Consider the following 21,493-nt stretch of genomic DNA (forward strand, 5'->3'; position numbering starts at 1 on the left):
TAATTAATTTTAGAAGAGTTGGTTTTCTTTAAAGATTTAGCCCTGAGAGCCACCACCAATAGATGGTGCCACACCAAGGTACACACTGGCAGCACTAAGTTCGGTGGATTAAAAAAATAGGAGATCATAGTGGTAGGGGGACACAGGAGATATTCAAAGAGAGGAAATGGGGGTAGACTTGATCAAAACACATCACACAGATGTACAAAATTTTTAAATGATAAAGGTAAATGAATACACATATGTGGGACCGTGAAACACAACCTGTTTTGGTTGAACGAGGCTTGTTCCAGAGAACCAATAGAAAACTCTACAACGGCCCAAACCGTGAGCCATGTACCCAGAGACAGGTGCCCGACACCACAGAGCCCCCAACTCCATAATTCTATGACTATAAGTAACGCAGACAATGTCCCGAGCTCCTGGCATTCTGGCTAGACTCCACCCCCACAGTTACCTGACTATAGCCAGGTATGCTCCTCCCCACAGTTACCTGGCAACAGCAAGGTAGCCCAGCCCACTATAAAAGGAGCTGCTTTGCCCCTCCTCTTAATCTCTCACCTTCTTACTCTCATCTCTAGCTCTCTTTCTCTCCCTCCCTTCCCCCTCTCTCCATGTGGGCATGGCTGGTCTCTCTCTTTAACCTTCTCTCTTTCTCCCTGCCTTTCTACAATAAAGCTCTAAAACCTAGACTGTCTCTGCTCATTAAAGCTCCCTGTAGTTTAACTATGGGATAGGCTTTCCCCTAAAGAGCTGCGTCTAACCTCCCTCCCGAAGGCCTTCCTGCACTCCAGCTATGGACCGGACCAAGGACTCTCACCCTCATGGGAACCACCCAGCGCCCCCTCTCCCTCTGCCCTCTCCTTTCTTTGGCCCTGAGGCTGGCCAAGCCGCCTTGGGGCCTCCACTTTGTTCTCAACTTTTCCGCAGTGTCCAGCTGCGTCTGGGATGCTTGAGACTGAGAACCTGTTATCTCTGGCCTCAGTGAGGCCCAGAGACCCCGGACTGCCTCTTGTCCACCCCCAGAGGGCTGGGTCCGTAGTTTTCCACAGCCAGACACCCACCCAGGGCCTCATGGAGAGTGCGCTGCAGTCCCTTGCATTTGCCCACCCAGAACACCGGAACTCTGTCAGGACACAGGTTTTCTCCTACTCCCTTTATTCCCCCACGCCCACTGCCCGACACACATACATACATACATACATACATACATACATACATACATACGACAGCAACTGGAAAGATGGTGTTATTCCCTAATCTCAGGTTGAAGACTGGCACAAGAGCTCAGCCTCATTGTTTGTAAAGAGAAGCAGGCATCATCATCAAATGGTGGAACTCAAATGAGGACTACAAGTACCATCATTCAACCTGGAGAGCAGGAGAGTCTGGAACCTAGAGGGCGGGAGAGTGAGAGAGTACAGAGACTCTTCAACCTAACCCAGAATGGAGCCGCCCCCCTCCCCCTGCACATGAGGCTGGCAGCTCTTCAAAGGCACAGCATGAGGTGCTTGCAACAGGACAGTGAGGACACAAAAGCTTCCTACCTGATTACCCTCAAGAAGAGCATCTTCCACTTCTGGTTTGTTCAGGTCCAAACAGGAAGCTACAATTGCAAACAGATAGTCATGCCGCCCATCCAGACGGGCCCTCTTGGCTTCCTTCTCTTCTTTCAGTCGTTGCTAAAAGAAAAGGATGAAAATGTTATATTGCAACTGCTGCTCTCAAATGGCTCGTTTTATAACAATTTCACACAATTGTGGTTTTCAAGTCTTAAGAGTTTCGCATAGCAGGCAGCTTAATGGGACCAGTTTATATGTACTCTTCTTCTATTTTTGGAAATAAATTTACTTCTCTTATAAAAACAAGGTGTGGCCACTGTTTTGAAATCGCACAATACAGGCAAACAAAAAGAAGCCATGAAAACCACCTGCCATCCATAAATTATTGCTGTTAACATTTTGTGCCATCTTTACAGACTTATTTCCATACACATAAAAGAATTTAACAGATACATGCAAAAAAAATGAAAATTCCATTTTTGTAAACATTTTTTCTTAGCCATAAAGTAATGTTCTTATCTCTTCTGTTTGCTATGTATCAGGTTCAGATCTGGTCTTGGAATTAATTTCTGACCTCCACTGCCCATGCATTTGACTGTAGGCTGTGAATTACAATAATGAGGAATGTTCAGTATAAACAGGGTCACCAGCTTAATGCTTGCCCTTCTGCATTCTTTGCTCCTACAACATATGCAAGCATGTGCACATGCCTATGTTTATATCATGACATAAAAATTCCTCATGCATTTCTTCCTTAGCAGTGACAGGGTTCATTGAAGTTTGGCACAGATTTTTTTCCAGAACTTGTATAATACCTACAAAATATTGGATATGGGTATGCCATGATTTATTCAACTATTTTGGCATCAGTACACCTTAAATTTCCACTCCATTACTTAAATAAGCACATTAGCTTTAATGCCAACTAGTAGTTCCTAGCATCAGAAGAAAAGCCGTCCCTTTTGATCAAGAAACATTTATTAAACTACAATGCATGCCAGAACTATAGCCATAAACACTACCAGTAACCTCAAAAAAGGGCATGGTCTGGCTGTAAGGGTACATGAAAATATGTAAATATGGCAAGGTGTCATAAAGATTAAGACGAAAAGTAAAATTCATGGGTCCCAGAAGACCGGGCAGTGGGGGGGAGCCTCTAGATTTTCAGAGAAGGAGCAAGAAAGGGGACCTTCCAGTCTAATCTACAGCTGGAGAGAGAGAAGGAAGTATAACTGGAGAGCTTTCAGGAGAAGACAGAGGAAGGTGCCCGTCACTCCCTAGGAGCTGAGAGGCATAAGAAAACTCAGCACCTTCTGGAAACACAAGGTGTGGGTGAGGAACAGACTGAGAAGCACATCAGGAGATGAGAAAGAAGTCGTGAGATAAAATACTTCATTGCACACTTCATAACGTCCGAACATTATCTAGAATCAATGACAAGGTTTGAAAAAAAGAAGACAGATGTTAGCTCTCTTTGCACCACTAAAGCTCTATCATCCTGGCATCAGTGTGGAGAACACTGTACTGAGACAAGCCTAGAGGCAGACCAGTGGATCTCGGCAGCATCTCTAGTCTCTGGAATTGTATCAGAAGCAAACTGTGGCATCACCACCGTCAATGGGCTTTTGGATGTTCTGGGTTCAGGTATATCAGTATGTGCAAGAAACAGGTCGGTCATTGGAAGTGTACATCTAGAGTTCAAGGTAAACTCATCACACACAGATAAAGAGATATGGACATAAGCTCCCAATCCAACATAAAAAGAATTATGAGCCAGACCATTCTTAGGAGGGAAACCCCTCATAAGACATATGCAGAACATAAGATTATTGACATGGAAACAACAACAGAGGTGTTATCTGTTGTGATTGTGAAAAACAGAGCCTGTAAAACCAACTATCAGGCAGGTAAGATGGCTCCGTGGGTAAAAAGTACACATTGTACAAGGCTGGCAAGTTGGCTTGTGTGCCTGGAATTTAGGAAAGTTGTCCTCTGACCTCCATATATATGCTGTGGCATAGGCATGCACACATACACACCACATCATACACACATCAAATACACACCCCATACTTATACATATATCTTAAATATACTCTACACAATCATGCGCATGTGCATGCACACACATAGACACACACACTAAATCAGCAGCACTGTCCTCCAGCATAGTAGCTATTCAATAAATGTTTATGAAGTAAATAATTAAATCAAAGTTAAGACTACGAGTGAAAATCAGATTCGCCAACAAAGAGGCTGAAGAAATGAGCACCCCAATTCAGAGTACTCACTGTTCTTGCAGAGGATCTGGATTTGGTTTCCAGAACCCATATGACCACTCACAGTCACCTGCAACTCCAGGTGCAAAGGATCTGTTGTTATCGTCTGGAATCTGTGGGCATCAGGTATGCCCATAGTACATTTACATACTTGTAGGCAGAGCACTCAGACACATACAATGAATAAATCTAGGGAGGAAATATTTTCCAACAAAGATATGGAGATAAAGAGACAAGGGAGTGAAAACCTTAGAGCAAGGAGGGAATGAAGAGCAAATAGAGATGGCTGAGTCTGTGCAGCAGTGTGAATGCAGGAGACAATAGCATCAATCAACCATAGCCAGTGGCCAACACTATGAGTCATACAGATGATTGCTCACACTAACTAGCGAGCCTGCAAGATGGCCTCTGTCTGCAAGATGGCTGCAGCATCGCACAGCGGTTTTGCAAAAGTGAGGCAGCAAAATTTCCAGGGCCTACCATTAGAAAGTGTGGGCTTTGCCTTTGCATCTTAGCAGCTCAGCCAAGGTCATGAGCCACAGAACCATGCAGCTGAGTCCAGTCACTCACAGAGCCAAGAGAGGTGATTGTTGCTCCTTAGGACTCTCAGGCAATGCAGTGATAGCGTCAGGAAATTTTCACCAGGAGGACAAAGAGCAAAGAGTGCATGCCTGAGAAATGGGTGATTGAGGAGGAAGAGAAATACAGCCAAACTAAGTGCAGGCTGCTCTTTCCAGAAACGTCGCTGTAATGGGAAAAGGACATTGCATTACTTAAGAAGGATGTAGTGTTAAGAACTTAAGATTCAAAGGATTGGCAAGAAAGTAAATATGAAAGTGTTGAGAATTTTGGGACATTGAAAGGCAGTGAGGCAGGTAGGAGGTATACACCCACATCCCAGCACTCAAAGGAACAAGGCAGGAACTTTAGGGAACAAGACTGAGCCCAGAAGCTAGCCAGGACACACAGAAAGAGATGTGGAGCAGAAACAGCAGGGCTGCCGCTATGTAAATGCTAGGGGCCATGTAGCTGCAGAAGCATCTCCTGCAAGAGGACCTCATTGAGGACTGTCTCAGAGACCAAGGATTGATGGTGCAAATAATGCCAGCCAATCAGGAACTGCTGTTTAGAAGAGATGCTTTCTTGGGACCAATGAGGGCATGGGTGGAGGGTATTAAGGGAGCTTGCAGCAGTGCTCAGAGGAGCTTGCTGCAGCATTTCTCACCTGCTCCTGGAGTCTGTATCTTTGACTCTGTGCCAACTCACTCCCAACCCTCAAGGACAGATAGGGTTGGGTTGGAGGAGAGTTGCCCAGGGCACAGGCAATATAGAGGAGGAAAGAGGGCAAAGGGAAGAAGGGCAACAGAGAGACCGGCAAGGAGGCAGGTGGGCCAGCAAGTGGCCATTGCTAGCCCTGTGCAGTTGACACTCATTTTGCTTAACCCAAAGGAAGGACTTACTGCAGACAACGTGAGGAAACGAGTACACATTGGGGCTTAAAATAAATAAGCAAAATAAACATTCTACCAATTTTCTTGCCGGGTCTCTAAAAAGGTCCTGGCATAAAGTACACATTCTGTAAATGTCAAATAGAAAACCACATAAATGTATTTCCAAATGTCACTAAAACCAGGAAGATACCATTTTTTTTTCTTTCAACTGCTTTCTACCTTCCTGTCTGGAAGAAATAAAACACTTTCTCAAAGTGATCTCTTGGAGTCTGTACTAAGTGTTTTTAACAGCTTGAGAGCTTGGGGGTCAACCAGCAACAAAAGAAGAAGCAGATGTGCAGCAGCCAGACGAGAAATAGAAGGCCCGGAGGCAGAGGACTCAAGATTCAGTGCCTCTGAAGGCTGGCAAAGAAGGCAACAATCCTAAGTGAGAATCCAGCATCACAGCACATTACTCCATGACCTGATTTTACAAGATTCCAGAGAGAAAAAGAAAATACGGAGAAAAGAGAGATTGGTCTCTAAAACAGAACTCTAATTATTCTATTTTTGCCCAACTCTCACAGAAGGAAAAACTTCCAAAGCACTTTTGTATATACAAAGAAAGTGGTCAGCATGTTTTTTAAAGTAAACATTTTCAAAGGCTATTTTTAAGTATATTCACTTCCTAAAGACGAGGAATATGCAATCCTGGCATCGTCAACATGAAAGTTTGCCAGTCTCTGCTTTCACTGCCTTAGGTACATCCTGGTGCAATGAGAGGTTTTGAATCCTGTTTAGTTTCTACCATGATAGTCAATAGCATTAGACAAACACTTAGCTGTGAAGTTAATTTGCTATTCAGGGACTGCAAGAAGGTGACCAGCTGACTGGACTTGATGTCTCACTTGGAGAGTGAAAGCAGACGTGATTGGGAAAGCAAGAAGCACTTTGAGAGATGGTGCACCCCTCTAGTCCCAGCACTTGGAAGGCAGAAGGGGGAGGATCATAACTTCGAGGCCATCAGGTCAAGTTCAAGATAGATGACCATGGAGTGGTTGGAATGAGAACGGCCCCCGTAAGTTCATGGGTTTGAATGTTTGGTCCTCAGTTGATGAAACTGTTTGGGAACAGTTGGGAGGTGTGGCCTTATTGGAGGAGATGTGTCACTACAGATGGGCTTTGAGCTTTCAAAAGCCTACATCATTCCCAGTTAGCTCTCTGCCCCATGCTTGTGGATGAAATATTGTGCCCTTTCCCCAGCCTTTAGCAGGCTAAATAGACCTTAAGTGTTGGCCACAGTTGGTCTTCTGCTGACCTTGCCGACCTAGCTGACCTAGGGTGGAGTCTTCCACCTTGCCACACCTGCAGTTTCCTACAGGAATAGACTGCCTGCTTAGCTTGCTTTGCAACATAATGCAGCTGAAACAAAGGATGGGTGGGTTTCCCCTATATAAACGCAGAGCTGAAAACTAAACTTTGAACATTGATCAGAAACCTTTGCCTTGGCTTCATCCTTCTCTCACCCACCCGTCCTTTTTCATTTCCAGCCTCCCTTTCAGGTAGGTACCCAGTTTTACGGGGCTGCTGGACAGCTACAAAGTACGAGCTCTCAGCTACTGCTCCAGCACCATGCCTGCCTGCAGCCATGCTCCATATCACAATGGTCATAGACTCACACTCTGGAACAGTGAACCCCCAGTAAGCTCTTATTTTTATAGGTCGCCTGAGTCATGTATCTTCTCACAATAGAATAGTAACAAAGGCAACAGCATAGTATATGTGTGTGTGATATGTGTATATATACATATATATGAATAAAACATAGAAAAGAAGATAAGCCTTGACAGTCATTTCTATCTACTTCCTGACTATAAATACAAAGTGGCCAGCTGCCTGATGCTTTGCTCCCATGCCATGCATGGTGGTACCTGCCATGATGGACAGTACCCAAACCTGTGAGCCAACGTAAGTCCTCCCTTCCTTAAATTGCTTTCATTGGGTAATTGGTTGCAGAAGAGTAACAGCTATACTATGCACCCAATTCTTTCTCTCTCACTGCTGAGAATAAACCTTCACAGCCTCTCATAAGCTACTGCTTTACCAGTGAGCAACAGAGATGGAATTTTTTTAAAGCACTCCATAACAGTTGTTTTACACTGAATAAGCAAGCACCGAATTAAGGGATCTGGGGATAGACAGAAACACACTTAGTATCCAAGAAAATCTGGATGGTGTTAAAACATTTGTACAGAGGTTTGCTGCTGATGCTGGGATGGAAGGGTGGCTAGTGTCCTTGTCTACACTACGTGGGTGACACTTCTCAGGCAAGATAGCACCCTGCACAGAGAAACGTTGGTGTCGGGGTTATGGATTCTAGTCCCATCTCCTCCACCAATTATGATCCCTCAAGCCTGTCATTTAACCTCTCTGTCCTGTAATCCCTCAAACTCTGAGACCCAAGGATTGCACGATGTAGCGGTGAAATTCCATTCCTCCTTTACTGTGTACTCTTTCTCAGTAAAGCATAACATAAACTGTAATCCTAAAATGTTAAAATCCAGATTCCAGGCAGCTTTCTAGTGCTCTGCACCTTCACAGAGCTCGGTGGCTTTTTCACCAAGCCAATCTGTCCATTTGGTTGTTTTAATTTCTGATTACTTCGCCCTGAACTCCACAACACAGTCGGTGTCTGCATTTGCCCATGCAAACTGGGGGTGAACTGCACGTTCTCAGTCTTCTATTTTGCCTCTGACACCGAGTCATTATGGTGAGCTAACAAAAGTCCTTACAGAATGGGGAACCACCAAGTCACCCAGCACATGGATTAAAATGGGATAACCATGGCATTTGGTCCATATATCAAAATGTAAGTAAAACAGGACTCTCACTGATGTTTTTCAATTACGTGAATGTTGAAACCATCTCCCCACTGGCATTACCTTTCTGCAGGTTTGCCTCTGACCCAGGAACACCACAGTGACCTCGCTGATACCCTGCAGAAGTGGGGGAAGGAAGGAACTACAAAGCTGAGAGCCTCTTTGTGACTGAACATGCACACTTGACTAGACTTGTGCTTTACATCATTTGCTATGGTGATACCAAACACAACACTGCTCTCTGCACACCAGAAACTTGAGACGATGGACCATCTACAGCTTTCCTCACATGTGAGTGGCAGACTGGGAGTCCTGTGGCACAACCTATGGACAAGTTGAATGGCAGAGTTCTGAGGGAGACGATGACTGATGAATCCATTCTATAGACATTTTCTTTGAATTAGCACCTAAGGGTTATTCTAGGGTGTTCTAGAAGGATACCAGAGTCTGTGTACAGGTTGTAGGGAGCTGTGGGCAGAGACTAGTACTTATATTCTAGGTTGTTGACTGCCACCTTGGTGATGTCTCCCAGCTTACTTGCCATGTGTTCAGCTCTATCATTCTACTCCTGAGTCTCCCAGGAACTATGAACTCCCCCATCCCACCCTCGGCCCCTAAAAATTCTGAGACCTGAATTCTCTGCTTGTGCATTCAAGAGAGTGGGTTCTGTGCTTTCCTGTCACCCCCACACTTCTCTCTTTCTTGCTGCTGCTCCCAATGGAAAGGTGCACTTTTATCTCCATTGTATTTTATACACTGTGATCAGCCAATATCTTTACAGGGGGAAGTGATTGGGCAAAAGAATGGATGCAATAAAAATATAATGAATTATAGATAGATAGATAGATAGATAGATAGATAGATAGATAGATAGATAGATATGATATGATACATGGTAGATAGACAGACAGATGATAGATACGCAGATAATAGATAATAGAGATCATTGTTCAAAAGCTTTTCTACATAATATGATTAGCCCATTACTTGTCTAAACCTAAAATTTTCACGTTAATGAAATCTGGTTCTATATTTATTAAGTAAACACACTTTTGCTTGTTTGAAATGGGTGTTTTGTTTTTTTATGTGCATATACAGGTAGCTTGTGCTAGACATTAGAGTCCCCACCTGAGAAAACTGTAAACAATACCGAATCTGCAAATGGCTTTCAGGTTCCTTATCGTAAATAACCAAAGTAAATACCCTGATGATTGGTTTTGATTTAGCTGTCCATATTAATCTGAAGCTTGCGGATACTTGATCACTTGATGATTAGATTGTGCTGGCAAGGCCAAGGGCATGGGTCTGGTCAGAACAATCAGCTTTCTTTATTCCACGTTCCTGGCTATGTGGAGCAGGACAGTCTATGGCCTTCTGCTCATGGGAATTTATAAGAAGCACCTATCCAGATGAAATGGCTGGATACTGACAGAGTATGTATTTCTTTATTCCACTTTCCTGGCTATGTGAAGCAGGACAGTCTATGGCCTTCTGCTCATGGGAATTTATAAGAAGCACCTATCCAGATGAAATGGCTGGATACTGACAGAGTATGTATTTCTTTTTTTTTTTTTCTAAGAATACCCCCAATGACCCAGCTGGCTTAGCTTATCTCCCTGCCACAAACAAACATCACGTGACCCTTCTTATCTGTCTCCTGAGCATTGAAGGAAAACAAATCCCAGCTCAACACTGTCCTCACTGCAAGGACATCAACACTGTAGCAAAGCGTGGTTCTCTTTGGACTTTTGTGACATCCTCCATGCCCAGAACAGTGTCTGGCACATGCAAGAGCCTCAAGTAATATTGCAGGGGCTCTCTCTCTCCAAATGATACTGTAAAGCAGCAGTTCTCAATGTGTGAGTTGAGATCCCTTTGGGGGTAGCATACCAGATATTTACATTATGGTTCATAACAGTTGATGTGTATACAAAAAGATACAGAGAGTGGGAATATGTTCTATGGAGGTGTAGTCAGGTATGGGGGAAGGGGGTGCCTCGGCGGGCCTGAGGCAACCCTTCTCCTCGAGGGACCATCCACACCACACGATGATATAGTATAGAATAGAGTTTATTCCGAGCATGGGAAGGGGAGTCAAGAGGGTAGTAGAGGCAGAGAAAGGCAGAGAGAGAGAGAGAGAGAGAGAGAGAGAGAGAGAGAAGAAGAAGAAGAAGAAGAAGAAGAAGAAGAAGAAGAAGAAGAAGAAGAAGAAGAAGAAGAAGAAGGGAGGAAGGGAGGGAGGGAGGGAGAGAGAGAAGAAAAGTAGAGGAGTAGAGGCTGGCCATGAGCACATGGCGGGGGGGGGGGGGGGATGGGGAGAGGATGGGGGAATGGAAACAGAGAAAGATCAAGGAGCAAGAGAGTGAGGAGGGAGCAAGCAGCCCCTTTTATAGTGAGTCAGGTCTACCTGACTGTTGCCAGGTAACTGTGGGGCAGAGCTTAAACAGAATGCTAACAACAGTAGCAAAATTACAGTTACGAATTAGCAATGAAATAATTTTACAGTTGGGGAGGGAGTCACCATGACATGAGGGCCTCCACATTAGGAAGGTTAGAAACCACTGCTCTGAAGTGTAGTGCCTTTTAAGAGAGGAATGTGGACACAAAGTCCCACCCCTAACCAGGAAGCTATTGTGTTTGTAATGGATACCTGCTAAAAGAGAGGGAAGGTCAGTATTCTCCAGCGGAGTGTCGCTGGGTGTATGAACTTCTTCAAACTAAGCCACAAAAATTAGAAAGGCCACTCTCCTTTCTGTCTCCTTCCTGGGAGGACTTCATTCCTGAGGAGTCTCAACCATATCCCATACCCAAGGGGAAGAAAGGATACACAGAAAAACTGGAACACAGAAGCCTAGTTGAGTTTCTCCACTTACAAGCTCACATTCTTTCTGCCCACTTGATCATATTTCCACCTGACAGTCTACAGAAAGAGAAAGGTTCCTTGGGTCCTTGACTCTTTATTTCTGAAGGTCTCTGTGTCGTGCAAAATTTTAATTAAATAACTCTGCGTTGTTTTCCTCTTGTTTATCTGCCTTTTTGTTATAGCCTGTGATGTTGACCTTTCAAAGGAAAGATGCCACACCACCCTGCCCTGTGATTTGTATAATCAATGGGTGAATTAACTGGCTCATTTACTTTACCTGTCACTTCCAAGAAAGGGATGGAACCAATGACTTCAGATCAATGTGGATCTGACATTGGAGACCAGGATTCAGTCTGATGCTGACGGGACCCAAGTAAAACTTATTCCCATCCCCTGTCGCCCCCCAAAATGATGCTAACTGAACCAACTTCCTGTTCAAGTTCAATTGAAGACACTGAGGGGAAGAGAAACCTCTCCCACATTTCAGCCTCTTTCTTTGACTTCCAGCCTTCTCTTTTTTAACCCCACCCCCACCCCTGAGGGGGCACTTCTCCCAGCTCTGCAGGATGTTTTCCAGCCCACCCAGTCTTCTTTAATTGACTGGGATAACCAACTTAGAAATGCTTCTCACACGGTCCCTGTCTCACTACACTTTCCTTTTATTCCTCCCAGAGAAGGGCCACAGCTACCCAGAAGGCAGGGCTGCTCCTTGTGAATTAAGAACTCTTGAGCAAAGTGGTCTGTGTCCTAGAGAGAAAGAACCTCACCACCTGCCCGCCCTTCAACTAATCCCACTCACAGCAGGTGGCCTGGTGAAGCTGTCTTTAATTCAGCACAACTGCAGACCCAGTAGCAGAGACAGCACTTAAACAGAGAAGGTGCCATCCAGTGGGTGGCCCAGAGTATGCTTTGGAATTTCATCTATTTCTCTTGATTTTCAAGGAGCCCTTAATCTGCTCCTATGCTAATTCCATTTTATATCATTCTTTACAGTCGAATGAAAGATTGTCTACCTTTAGGAGGTATTCTAATGGTAGATTTTATAAGACACACATACACACAGGTGTCTGAGAGTTAAGGGAAAGAGTAATGTTCAGAAAGGCACACCCAAGAGCATGGGAGTGGTCTTCCCTAAGAGACAGTCACACCTCACACACCTTACATTGAGGTTGTACAGGTTTCAAAGCTATTGTCTTCTAAAAATGACAAAGAAAACCAGATGGCATCACAAGATGTCTCCTAGGACACCCAAAAGACACAAAACTGTTGAGGTAATCTCCGGTTCACAGGAGTACTGGAATCCAGGAGATCCTCACTCTAAACAAAGTTAAAAGTCTCACTCACATTCCCCAGAAAGCCTGTAACATTGCTATTTTAACATAATGATCTCTGTGTGAACATATTATCTCTATTTCAGCAGCCCTTACAGCAAATATATCTTTACTATTTAGGATAAATGAATCCCCCCCCCCAAAAAAAATACTAACTATAAGCCCTCAGTTGGAACGTTACCATCACCAACCCCCTCTTCCCATCCCAACATTCCATCTTCCCAACTCAACTCTTTTTAAAGGGGGGTGGGAGACTCACTATATCATTTTGATTGGCTTCAAACTCAGATCAGAGGTCAGCCTGCCTCTCCCTCCCCAGTGTTGGAGATAAAAGCAATATGGGCCACCATACCACCCCCACCCAGCCAAAGGAGACTCCAGAGTTATAGATATTAGCAGGCATTGGGGCTAGGACCCCAACATGAGTCCTTTAGAAGATCGCTTTTAACCACTGAGTCATCTCTCCAGTCCACCCCACCCCACCCCACCTCCAACGCTCAGTCAGCTGTCTGCACACCAAGTATCTGGATGTAAAAGATTTAGTGAACTTTCACACAGCTGTTTATTTCACCCACATCCCATTCAACAGTGATTTTCCTCCGAAATCAGAACTACCTATCTTACAGAATTTTTCTCTTAAACAGTTTCCTCTGGCAACCAGGGTCATTAATTCAGGATGGCTCTGGTCCAAGCACTTAAAATATATATGTCACCATTCACATTCTATATGACACCAGGGTAAAATTTCCAAACTTCTCTCATTCATAAAATAAATCACTGTGCTTAAAGCCATCTGTTCTCCAGAGTCACCCAGGAACTGCTGGTGCCCGTGCCTCCCACAAGGAAGCCTGACTTGCTTGTCCAGGACTGGAACTTGAGGCCAGCTAATTCTCAACACTCCCCAGGAAGTCTGTTGAGCATAAATCATGCCCTGAAGGGACAGTGACTGATCGGTGCTACCAGGTTATTGTTTGAATAGGACCTTTGGATGGAAGGTTCCAAGAGTTAGTGGGGTCCTTCTAATTTTAGCCTCTCTTTTGCTGCTTCTTAGAATTGCAAGGGGAAAAAAGAAGAAGAATGGAAGGAAGTCATCTTTTCTGGGGAGACTTCCCCTATTGTATCCTGGAGCACAGCGTTTGGCATAAGGTAGGGATGTAAACACCAGCTGTGAAATCAATGGGGTTTGATGTGTTCTCACAAGTCTACCTCCTATATCGATGCAATATGAGCGAGCATCTTTGGGCCCTAACTAGATCGGACCCAAGAATAGTCACCTGCCCATTAGCAAGCAATACCCACCCTTCTCTACTTCCCCAGTAAATCCTCAAGCCAATTGCTTTCCTTGGTTCCAATGAAAGCATTTTGACATGTTCAATGTGAAATGTGGTCACCAAGACAAACAAGTCTAGGCTTGAATAACAAAGGACACTAACATGGCTATAGTGCCAGAGAGCAACACTACTGACAGCCTCTCAGTGTCCACCTGGTATCAGACAGCTTAGGTCCTTTATGTCCTGGCCTCCTCCATCTACCACACTGAAAACAAGCTTTGGCCTCCTGCAGAGCATCTCAGTAGGAGACATTATGCCTCTCCAAGGGAGCGCTCCCATGCCCCTCAACCTCTACCCACAGGAATCCCTGAATCCTTGGGAACAATCTGAAATCTCACCAACTGAATTATCTAGCATGAATGCATGCAAGACTAACAACAGGTCTCTCTGCAGCTGAGAGATAACATCTCCATTGTAAAACCTTCCTCCCTCGAAGACGGATGACTTCAACAGTCAAGATGACTGTCATGTTCTGGTTGTACCTTTTCTTTGGCATTAACAAAATCAACCCACAAAACCATGCATTTTGGTTTCATTCTAGAGAAATAAAAATGAGTTGTTGGGTCTCTGATTCATGTCTTCCATGTCCATGGTAAATAAATACTAAACATTTTTTTTCTCAGTCATAAAAAAAGGAAAGAAGGCAGATATATCTGGGCTGAGGTCTTGCTGATAAGTGACTAGATAGAGTTATTTCAAGTATTTTTTTTTAATTGGAAAGCATTCAAGTTTATTATATGAGAAAAGAAAGAGATGGCCTGTCTTTTTCATGTTCATAGAACTTCTACTACATTTTGTTGCTGCTGTCATGGATACACATGGGTAAAAGCAATTAACATATCATTTTAACCTAATTATAATACATCAGCAGTGTAGTTAAAGTTCCAGATCAAGGTTGAATAAACCTCTGTCTATAGCTGCTATGCTACATGTCATGCTTTGGACTCTTTTCCATTGAGCATTTCAGCTCAAAAAGCTACTACTCAATAATTATCATATCAATGGGCCAAATAGACCATGCATATTGATGTAACATGCTGCAATATTACTAAGATAATGCTGTTTCCATCATACTTCACTGGGGTGACCATAACTAGCATTCAAGAAACAGAGAAGAAACTTCCCAAAAAGATTTACTCCCACCCAAGAGGTAGCACTTGTTGAGGAATTTAGTTCATTAATTATATTTAAATGTTTGCATTTGATTATAATGTCTCAGACATGATAAAAGAGGGCAAGAAGTTTTCATAAATAAGAGAAGACCTGCTCACTCCATTACATCACAAGCATTATTTGTATTGTAGCGTAAGCTCTATAGCAACAGAAAGTTATTTAGAAAGCAGAGACTCCTAAAGAAGTGGTGTGCAAGTGAGGGACTTGCCTCATTCTAAAATGTTCAATGCATCAAAACATCTTACATTCCCCCAAAGTTGCAATTTTTGCCAATTAAAAATTAAAGTTTATGGCTAGGGATATAGCCTAATCATACCCAGCCCTGGATTCTATCTTTAGAATAATACAAACTAATTTGGTAGAGGCAAAGGATCAGATGTTCAGAGTCACACTCTTGGTTACATAGGGTGTTCAAGACCAGCCTGGGATAGAGACCCAGCCTCATATAATAAACAAATCATAAGTTGGTAAGATGGCTCAGCAGGTGTCATCTGGCTTATTCCCAAGTTTTAATTTAGTATAGCTCGTTCCTGGGATGGTTGACTTAATCTTTGTGACTTGTTGTCTTGTGGCCCCATTTGAGTAGCTGCCCATTTCCCTGCTCTACCACAGAGCCTATGACAAACACTGGCCCATGACAGGCGCACTATGAATACTTGCAAGGTCCAGTTGAAGCAACCGTTGGCAGAACAAACAGGACTCGGGTCAGATGTGGATCATCTGTTGCAAAATCTGTCTTGTAACCTACTAAACTCTGTCTAGCTGCTTCAAGATAGGAACGCCCATCTTTCTGTCACACTAGGCTAGGTCTGTCCACAACTACTTGAAGGGAGACCCTACCCACAAGTACTCAGACATAAGGATCCTTGACCAGGCCTGGAAAGAAGCAATAGGGTAATGTTGGAGGGGAAGGCTTTGACACACTGACTGGCAGTGGAAGGTTCAAGGTCCTCCCTGTGAGCAGCTGGCATGCAGCAGCTGAGAAGGACGCCATGTGGGGAAGAGGATTCTTGTCCCTTTATCTCCATGTCCATGACCTCATTTCTACAAATATTAGATTTGAGAGGTGTCAAAGATCCTAAAATACATTGTATCCTAGAATCTTCCTTAACCATATCTAATAACCAGCAAAAGTTTACAGGCCTTAAGGAATATACAAAGCCCAAACTACCAACCCAAATACATTTTCCACCCTAGAATAACATCTTTCCTAAGGATCACTCATAAGTGGCTACATGTAGTTATTTTCGGGCGGAAATCTGCAGTAAAGTCGAAAGTCACAGCTCTCCTTTTACATGTGAAATACCAACGCATGCAACACATCAGAGACTTAGTGAACAAACATCCTCTTCACAGATTCACCTGACTATAGATCTGAAGTTGTGTCAGGTCTTTTTCTACCTGGCATTAGAGGTGTTTACGCCAGCTCCTTACCGTCAGAACTCGGGTGACACTCTGCTTCCAGAGTTGTCGTCTGCCGATCCTAAACATCCCAGCAATCTGGGATGGCCCCAGGTCAGCTCCTCCAGACGAGTGGTCTTCTAACTACCAGGAGAGCTGTTCCCCCTCCAGTGGAACATCACATGCAAAGACTCTGAAAGGGTCACAGCGTCGCGCTGTTGCTTCTCATGCATGTGGGTGACCCTCCATATTCACAGAACCGAGGCGAGAAGTCAGTCCATCTGTGCTGCTCATATATCCTTCCCTGAGTCTCCGCCCTGGGGCCTTTCCTCACTTCTGTGGTCCTTCGTTGTTAGGGTAATACTGTTTCCATGCTGTGCCGTTTAAGCACACCTCTTAATCATGTTTAGCAACAAGAGAAAGCAATTTAACTGCTTGGTTGCAACCACAACTTCTAATGTTCCATTCTATACACTGCCCAACAATAAGCTTTGAGTCAATAAAGGAGCTTAAATTATTTCTCTGAACAATAAGAAACCTTAAACCAGATCAAAGCAGAAGGCAGACAAGTCACAGCTCTGGATATATTACTCAAGTTAGGAAATTCAGTCTCACTTTGTCTAAACAACTTTGTGTGCACAATTAACTGCCAGCATGGTGACTAATTGTGACTAATTGCTTGATAGGCTAATTGTGACCCAAAGGAGCCATTTCCTCTCCCATAAAGAACAAGCAGCCTATTTCATATGCAAATGGCAAATGGTGTCCATAAATTACTCCTGTTCACATGGCCGCCCAAGCATGGAAAGCAAAGTATTGCATTCCATAAGCCTAAACATCTAGATCTTCCTCTCTGCACAGACGGGATGGGGAGAGATCTCTCACCTACAACCCTCCCATCAAACCACACAAATGGCAGAATTTTTAAGGTCCATTTCATTGGATCATTGGGATCCTTGGGATTAAAAATCCAGCAGTTAGCTAGGCAGCAGTGGTGCTCACCTTTAATCCCAGCACTCAAGAGATAGAGGCCAATATCTGTGAGTTCCAGGCTAGGCTGGTTTGCAGAGGAGTTCCAGATGGCTACAGCTATATAGAGAAACTCTAACTGGAAAAACAAATTAAAACGTAAAATAAAATCCAGTAAATAAATCCTTTTCAGATTATTCAAAGATCATCAGGAAATTGAGGACTCCCCAGCTATTCAACCTCATCAGAAACAGAATTGACAACCAGGGCACTACCTTGATATCAGGACAATCAATTCACCTAGGCATTAGCCGGTTAGGGTGTGGCCTCCATTTGTAGTGTTAATATGGATACAGACATTTGGAGTTGAATACTGATGGCAAGCAAATAACAAAAGCATATTTAAAGTCAGAAGTATAGGCACAGAAGAACTTTCTATTTTCCCTTGGAAGTTCAGTGTTTGAATCTGACAAAGGCAGTAGACAGATTGACAAGGGAGAAGCCATGCAGAGTATTGCACACACGGGAATCACCCAGGTGCCCAGCAGTTCAGTAAGATTTAGAAGCTTACATCTGTTCTTCTTTGAGGAGAGAAAAAAGGTATTGAGCAATTTTATCGGAAGAGTAAATTATTTTTCACGGAGATGAATTGACTCAAAGAACAGACAATGCCTTGGGGTAATGCCCCTGTGGTAGCCATCACTCCTGCCTGCCATTTGCATGTGTTTCCTCATCCTGCTGGGATGGCTGAGGAAAGCACTTGCAGCAAATAATGTCTCCTGGACTATATGGACTTGAAGATAGATAGGGAGAAAGAAAACTCTCCCTGAATGTGCGGCTCTTCACAGGTTCTTACTCTAAACTTCACAGCTGTACATTTGGGAGTCTCATCTTCTGAGCCAACATGGTGTGTGAATACATCCGGGGTCACTGCAGACTTAACATAGAGCCTCAGGCAAATGAAACGCACACTATACCTGAGATATACAGATAATTTTTCAATCAACCTCTGTGTATTGGTAAGCAGCTGTTTGTTGTTATAATGGTGAATGGTGGCCACAGGTCACAGGAGAGACACAGAATAAGGCAAGATAGTCTGATCGTCCCTGCTAAGCAGTTCAGATCAGTCCCGAGAGCACTGTCAACATGTGACCCTCAGGAGAGAAGTAGGGCTCCGGTGAGCCATGCTCATCTCTCACTAGATATGCTTAACCAGTGCTACCTCCACTGTAAATGAGGTGCCACCCACGTCTCAGCAGCGGCTATTCACAATGTGATCTCCTAGGGCCATTACTTCTTGGGAAATTTTCTACACCTGACTGATACCATTCATTTGTGTTTTGGCGTATATGCCCTCAACTCTCCTGAGGTTTCATGGCAAACCTCAGAGTCTTCAGCCACTGCAGCTCAATCTCGACCCCTTTGAAGCTCAGTAGAAGAAGGCTGGTACCTTGAGGGATCTTCTTAAGGGTCCTTGAACCTGAAAGAGACTCCCTAAGAACTGCCATTAAGTAGAACAAACAGAGCAAATGTACAACCAAGTTACCCACTCTCAAGGCACACTTCTTTATATTTCTGGTAGTTGGAAGAGAGTTATCCAACATTTACCAATAGCAAAGTCAAGAAGGTTTTTCTACAAGCACATTCCACCAGGCAATATATAAAAATGTGTCTTGAAGGCTGAAAAAGGTTAGCCATACAAAAATCCTGTGCTAGGAATGATGGGAAGACAGAAACAGGAAACGGTCACATCCAGGCAGAAGACTTCATCTGGAAATTCAAATACCTTCAGAAAACGTATGACATTTCACCTTTAATCATTCACTTATCCAACAAATGTTTCTGTGTGTCTTTCATGAGGTCAGACATTGAACTACATGTTACAGATGAAACCACTAATAAAACACAAATGTATTCAAACTATTAATTGTGGAACTGGAGAGGTCGCTCAGCCCTTAAGCATTTGCTATTCTTCCTGAGTCCCTGAGTTGAGCTCCCAGCACCCACATTAGATATCTTAGACCACCTGTAACTCCAAGGGATCAGATGCCTTGCTCTGGCCTCCGTGACCTCCCCACACATGCACGTGCGTGGCTTATACTCACACATATAGACACACATACACACAAAGAAAAGTAAACCAACCTTTAAAAATTAACTGTAAGATGCACAGTTATTCCACACTCAGGAAAAAAAAAACATAAAAAGGCGCTGACTTTCACATCCTCAAATTTGATCATGCATTCCAAAATCACATCTCTCAAATAATAAAAAATATAGCCAGGCATGGTGGCACACGCCTTTAATCCCAGCACTCGGAAGGCAGAGGCAGGCGGATTTCTGAGTTCGAGGCCAGCCTGGTCTACAAAGTGAGTTCCAGGACAGCCAGGGCTAAACAGAGAAACCCTGTCTTGAAAAACCAAATAAATAAATAAATATAAATAAAAATATATCGGGTAGTGGTGGTAGCAGAGGCAGTGCGCGCATTTAATCCCAGCACTTGAGAGGCCAAGGCAGGAAGAGCTCTGTGAGTTCAAGGACAGCCTGGTCTACAGAGCTAGTTCCAGGATAGTCAGAGCTACACAGAGAAATCCTGTCCAAAAAAAAAGAAAGAAAGAAAGAAAAGAAGAGAAGAGAAGAGAAGAGAAGAGAAGAGAAGAGAAGAGAAGAGAAGAGAAGAGAAGAGAAGAGAAGAGAAAAAAGAAAAAAATGGTAATTTCTATCTTCAAACCAAGCTAGTAATAAATAAGTGCACAATCACAACTAAAAGACAATTACAAATTGAACAAAGTATCATTTTTTAAGAATAAATATAAGTTTTACTTGAACTTGTGGTTTGAAACATTTCCTTTAATGCTTACATTTCAAAGAAAATTGATTAAGAGCCCTGCACTTTGGGCCTTGGAACCCTGTATTACTGCCTAGTCTATGTGTCATGAAGCAGGTGATAAAAGGTCCAACAGACCTGGATGTAAATCTCAACTCTATTCTCTTCCTAGCTACACAACATCTGTCTTCTTCCCAGCTACGGTGTCAGAACTTTTGTTTGCTAAGAGGGTGTGTGTGTGTGTGTGTGTGTGTGTGTGTGTGTGTGATATCTGTGACTATGCATGATACATAAGCATGCAATTATGTATATGTATATGTAATGTGTGATTACCCATGTGTATGTGTGCATTTGTGCATGTGGAGGCCAGAAGTTGACTTCAGGTGTCTTCCTCAGTCACTCTCCACTTTTATTACTGAGGCAGGGTCTCTAACTAAACACAGAACTCACCAACACTTGCTATCTAGCTTCCAACTTGCCGCAGAGATCCTCATTTCTGCCTCTCAAGTGATGCGATTGTAAGTAACCACCATGCCTGCCTGGTTTTTCAGTGGGTTCTGAGGATCCAAGACCCAGCCCTCACATAAGTGTGCTGAGTATCCATCTACCGCCTATTGAGTTGTCTCCTCACCTTTTGATAGGTTTTATAATAGAACTAAAACTGTCTAATAAACATTAAAAACTCTTGTATCATGTGCACTCGATAAATCAAACATATCCCCTCATTTTTAATCTACAAATGAGTTATGACCATAATTAGCAGCAATAACAACACAAGGAACAAATTCCCAAAGGAGGACTTGAACCCACCAATCCCAGCCTGGAGCTGTTTGGAAGCTTTGGCTTTCAAGTCCCAAGAAACAGAAGAATTCCCACTTCATCTGTTACCATTGATATATTTTCACTGATCTTCCCTCTTTCAGAACCAGGCGGGAGATGAGCAGGGGCAACATGTGGGATGTAAATAAGTAATCAGTGAATAAAACAAGAATGTTCAACTGAGGTCTAACAGAATGAGCCTATAAATAATGATACAAGGGACAGCATATAAAATTGCAAACCCATTCTGACCTACACATTATTTGCAAATTTTACAATATGGAAATCGAGTGTGTGTATGTGTTTTTTTTTTTTTTCTGGGTGCTGGAGACAGACCCAGTGTTGTTCACATGCTAGGCGAGGGCTCTACCACTGAGCTACATGCCAGCCCTGCATGGATGCTTCTTACACTCGGGGTTGCTGTATGCAGGCATCAGTCTTGGCACAAGTGCCACAGCTGGTACTTGTACAGATCCAGTTGTCACCCCAAATATTGGGGCCACTCCAGCACCTTATATGATGGTCCTCAAGCCACTAACAGTCCACTTAAGGAAGGAGCATTTGTCCTGACTGTTATCTTAAAAATCTTCACTGACATCTTCTGGGAAAACACCAGCATTGCAGCTTAG

General features: G+C 43.5%; 1 protein-coding gene across 3 annotated transcripts in view; it reads right to left on the reverse strand.

The window, feature by feature from the left end:
* Window positions 1-16,533, reverse strand: part of Dnah5 (dynein axonemal heavy chain 5) — a 255,115-nt gene extending 238,582 nt beyond the window's left edge. For 2 of the 3 annotated variants that reach the window (XM_085831340.1, XM_021183130.2), the window contains exons 1-2: window positions 16,283-16,533; window positions 1,548-1,682 (exon numbers count right to left, since the gene is read on the reverse strand). In XM_085831340.1, coding sequence (XP_085687466.1) covers window positions 1,548-1,682; window positions 16,283-16,339 — 192 coding nt within the window. In that variant the 5' untranslated portion in view covers window positions 16,340-16,533. Of the gene's footprint in view, window positions 1-1,547; window positions 1,683-16,282 lie in introns of those variants that run through there. The other variant, XM_085831338.1, reaches the window with a different exon arrangement.
* Window positions 16,534-21,493: the final 4,960 nt, after the last annotated feature.

Source organism: Mus caroli, unplaced genomic scaffold (genome assembly GCF_978045245.1).
Source record: "Mus caroli unplaced genomic scaffold, Mus_caroli_1 scaffold_16, whole genome shotgun sequence".
In the NCBI taxonomy this organism is placed as follows: domain Eukaryota; kingdom Metazoa; phylum Chordata; class Mammalia; order Rodentia; family Muridae; genus Mus; species Mus caroli.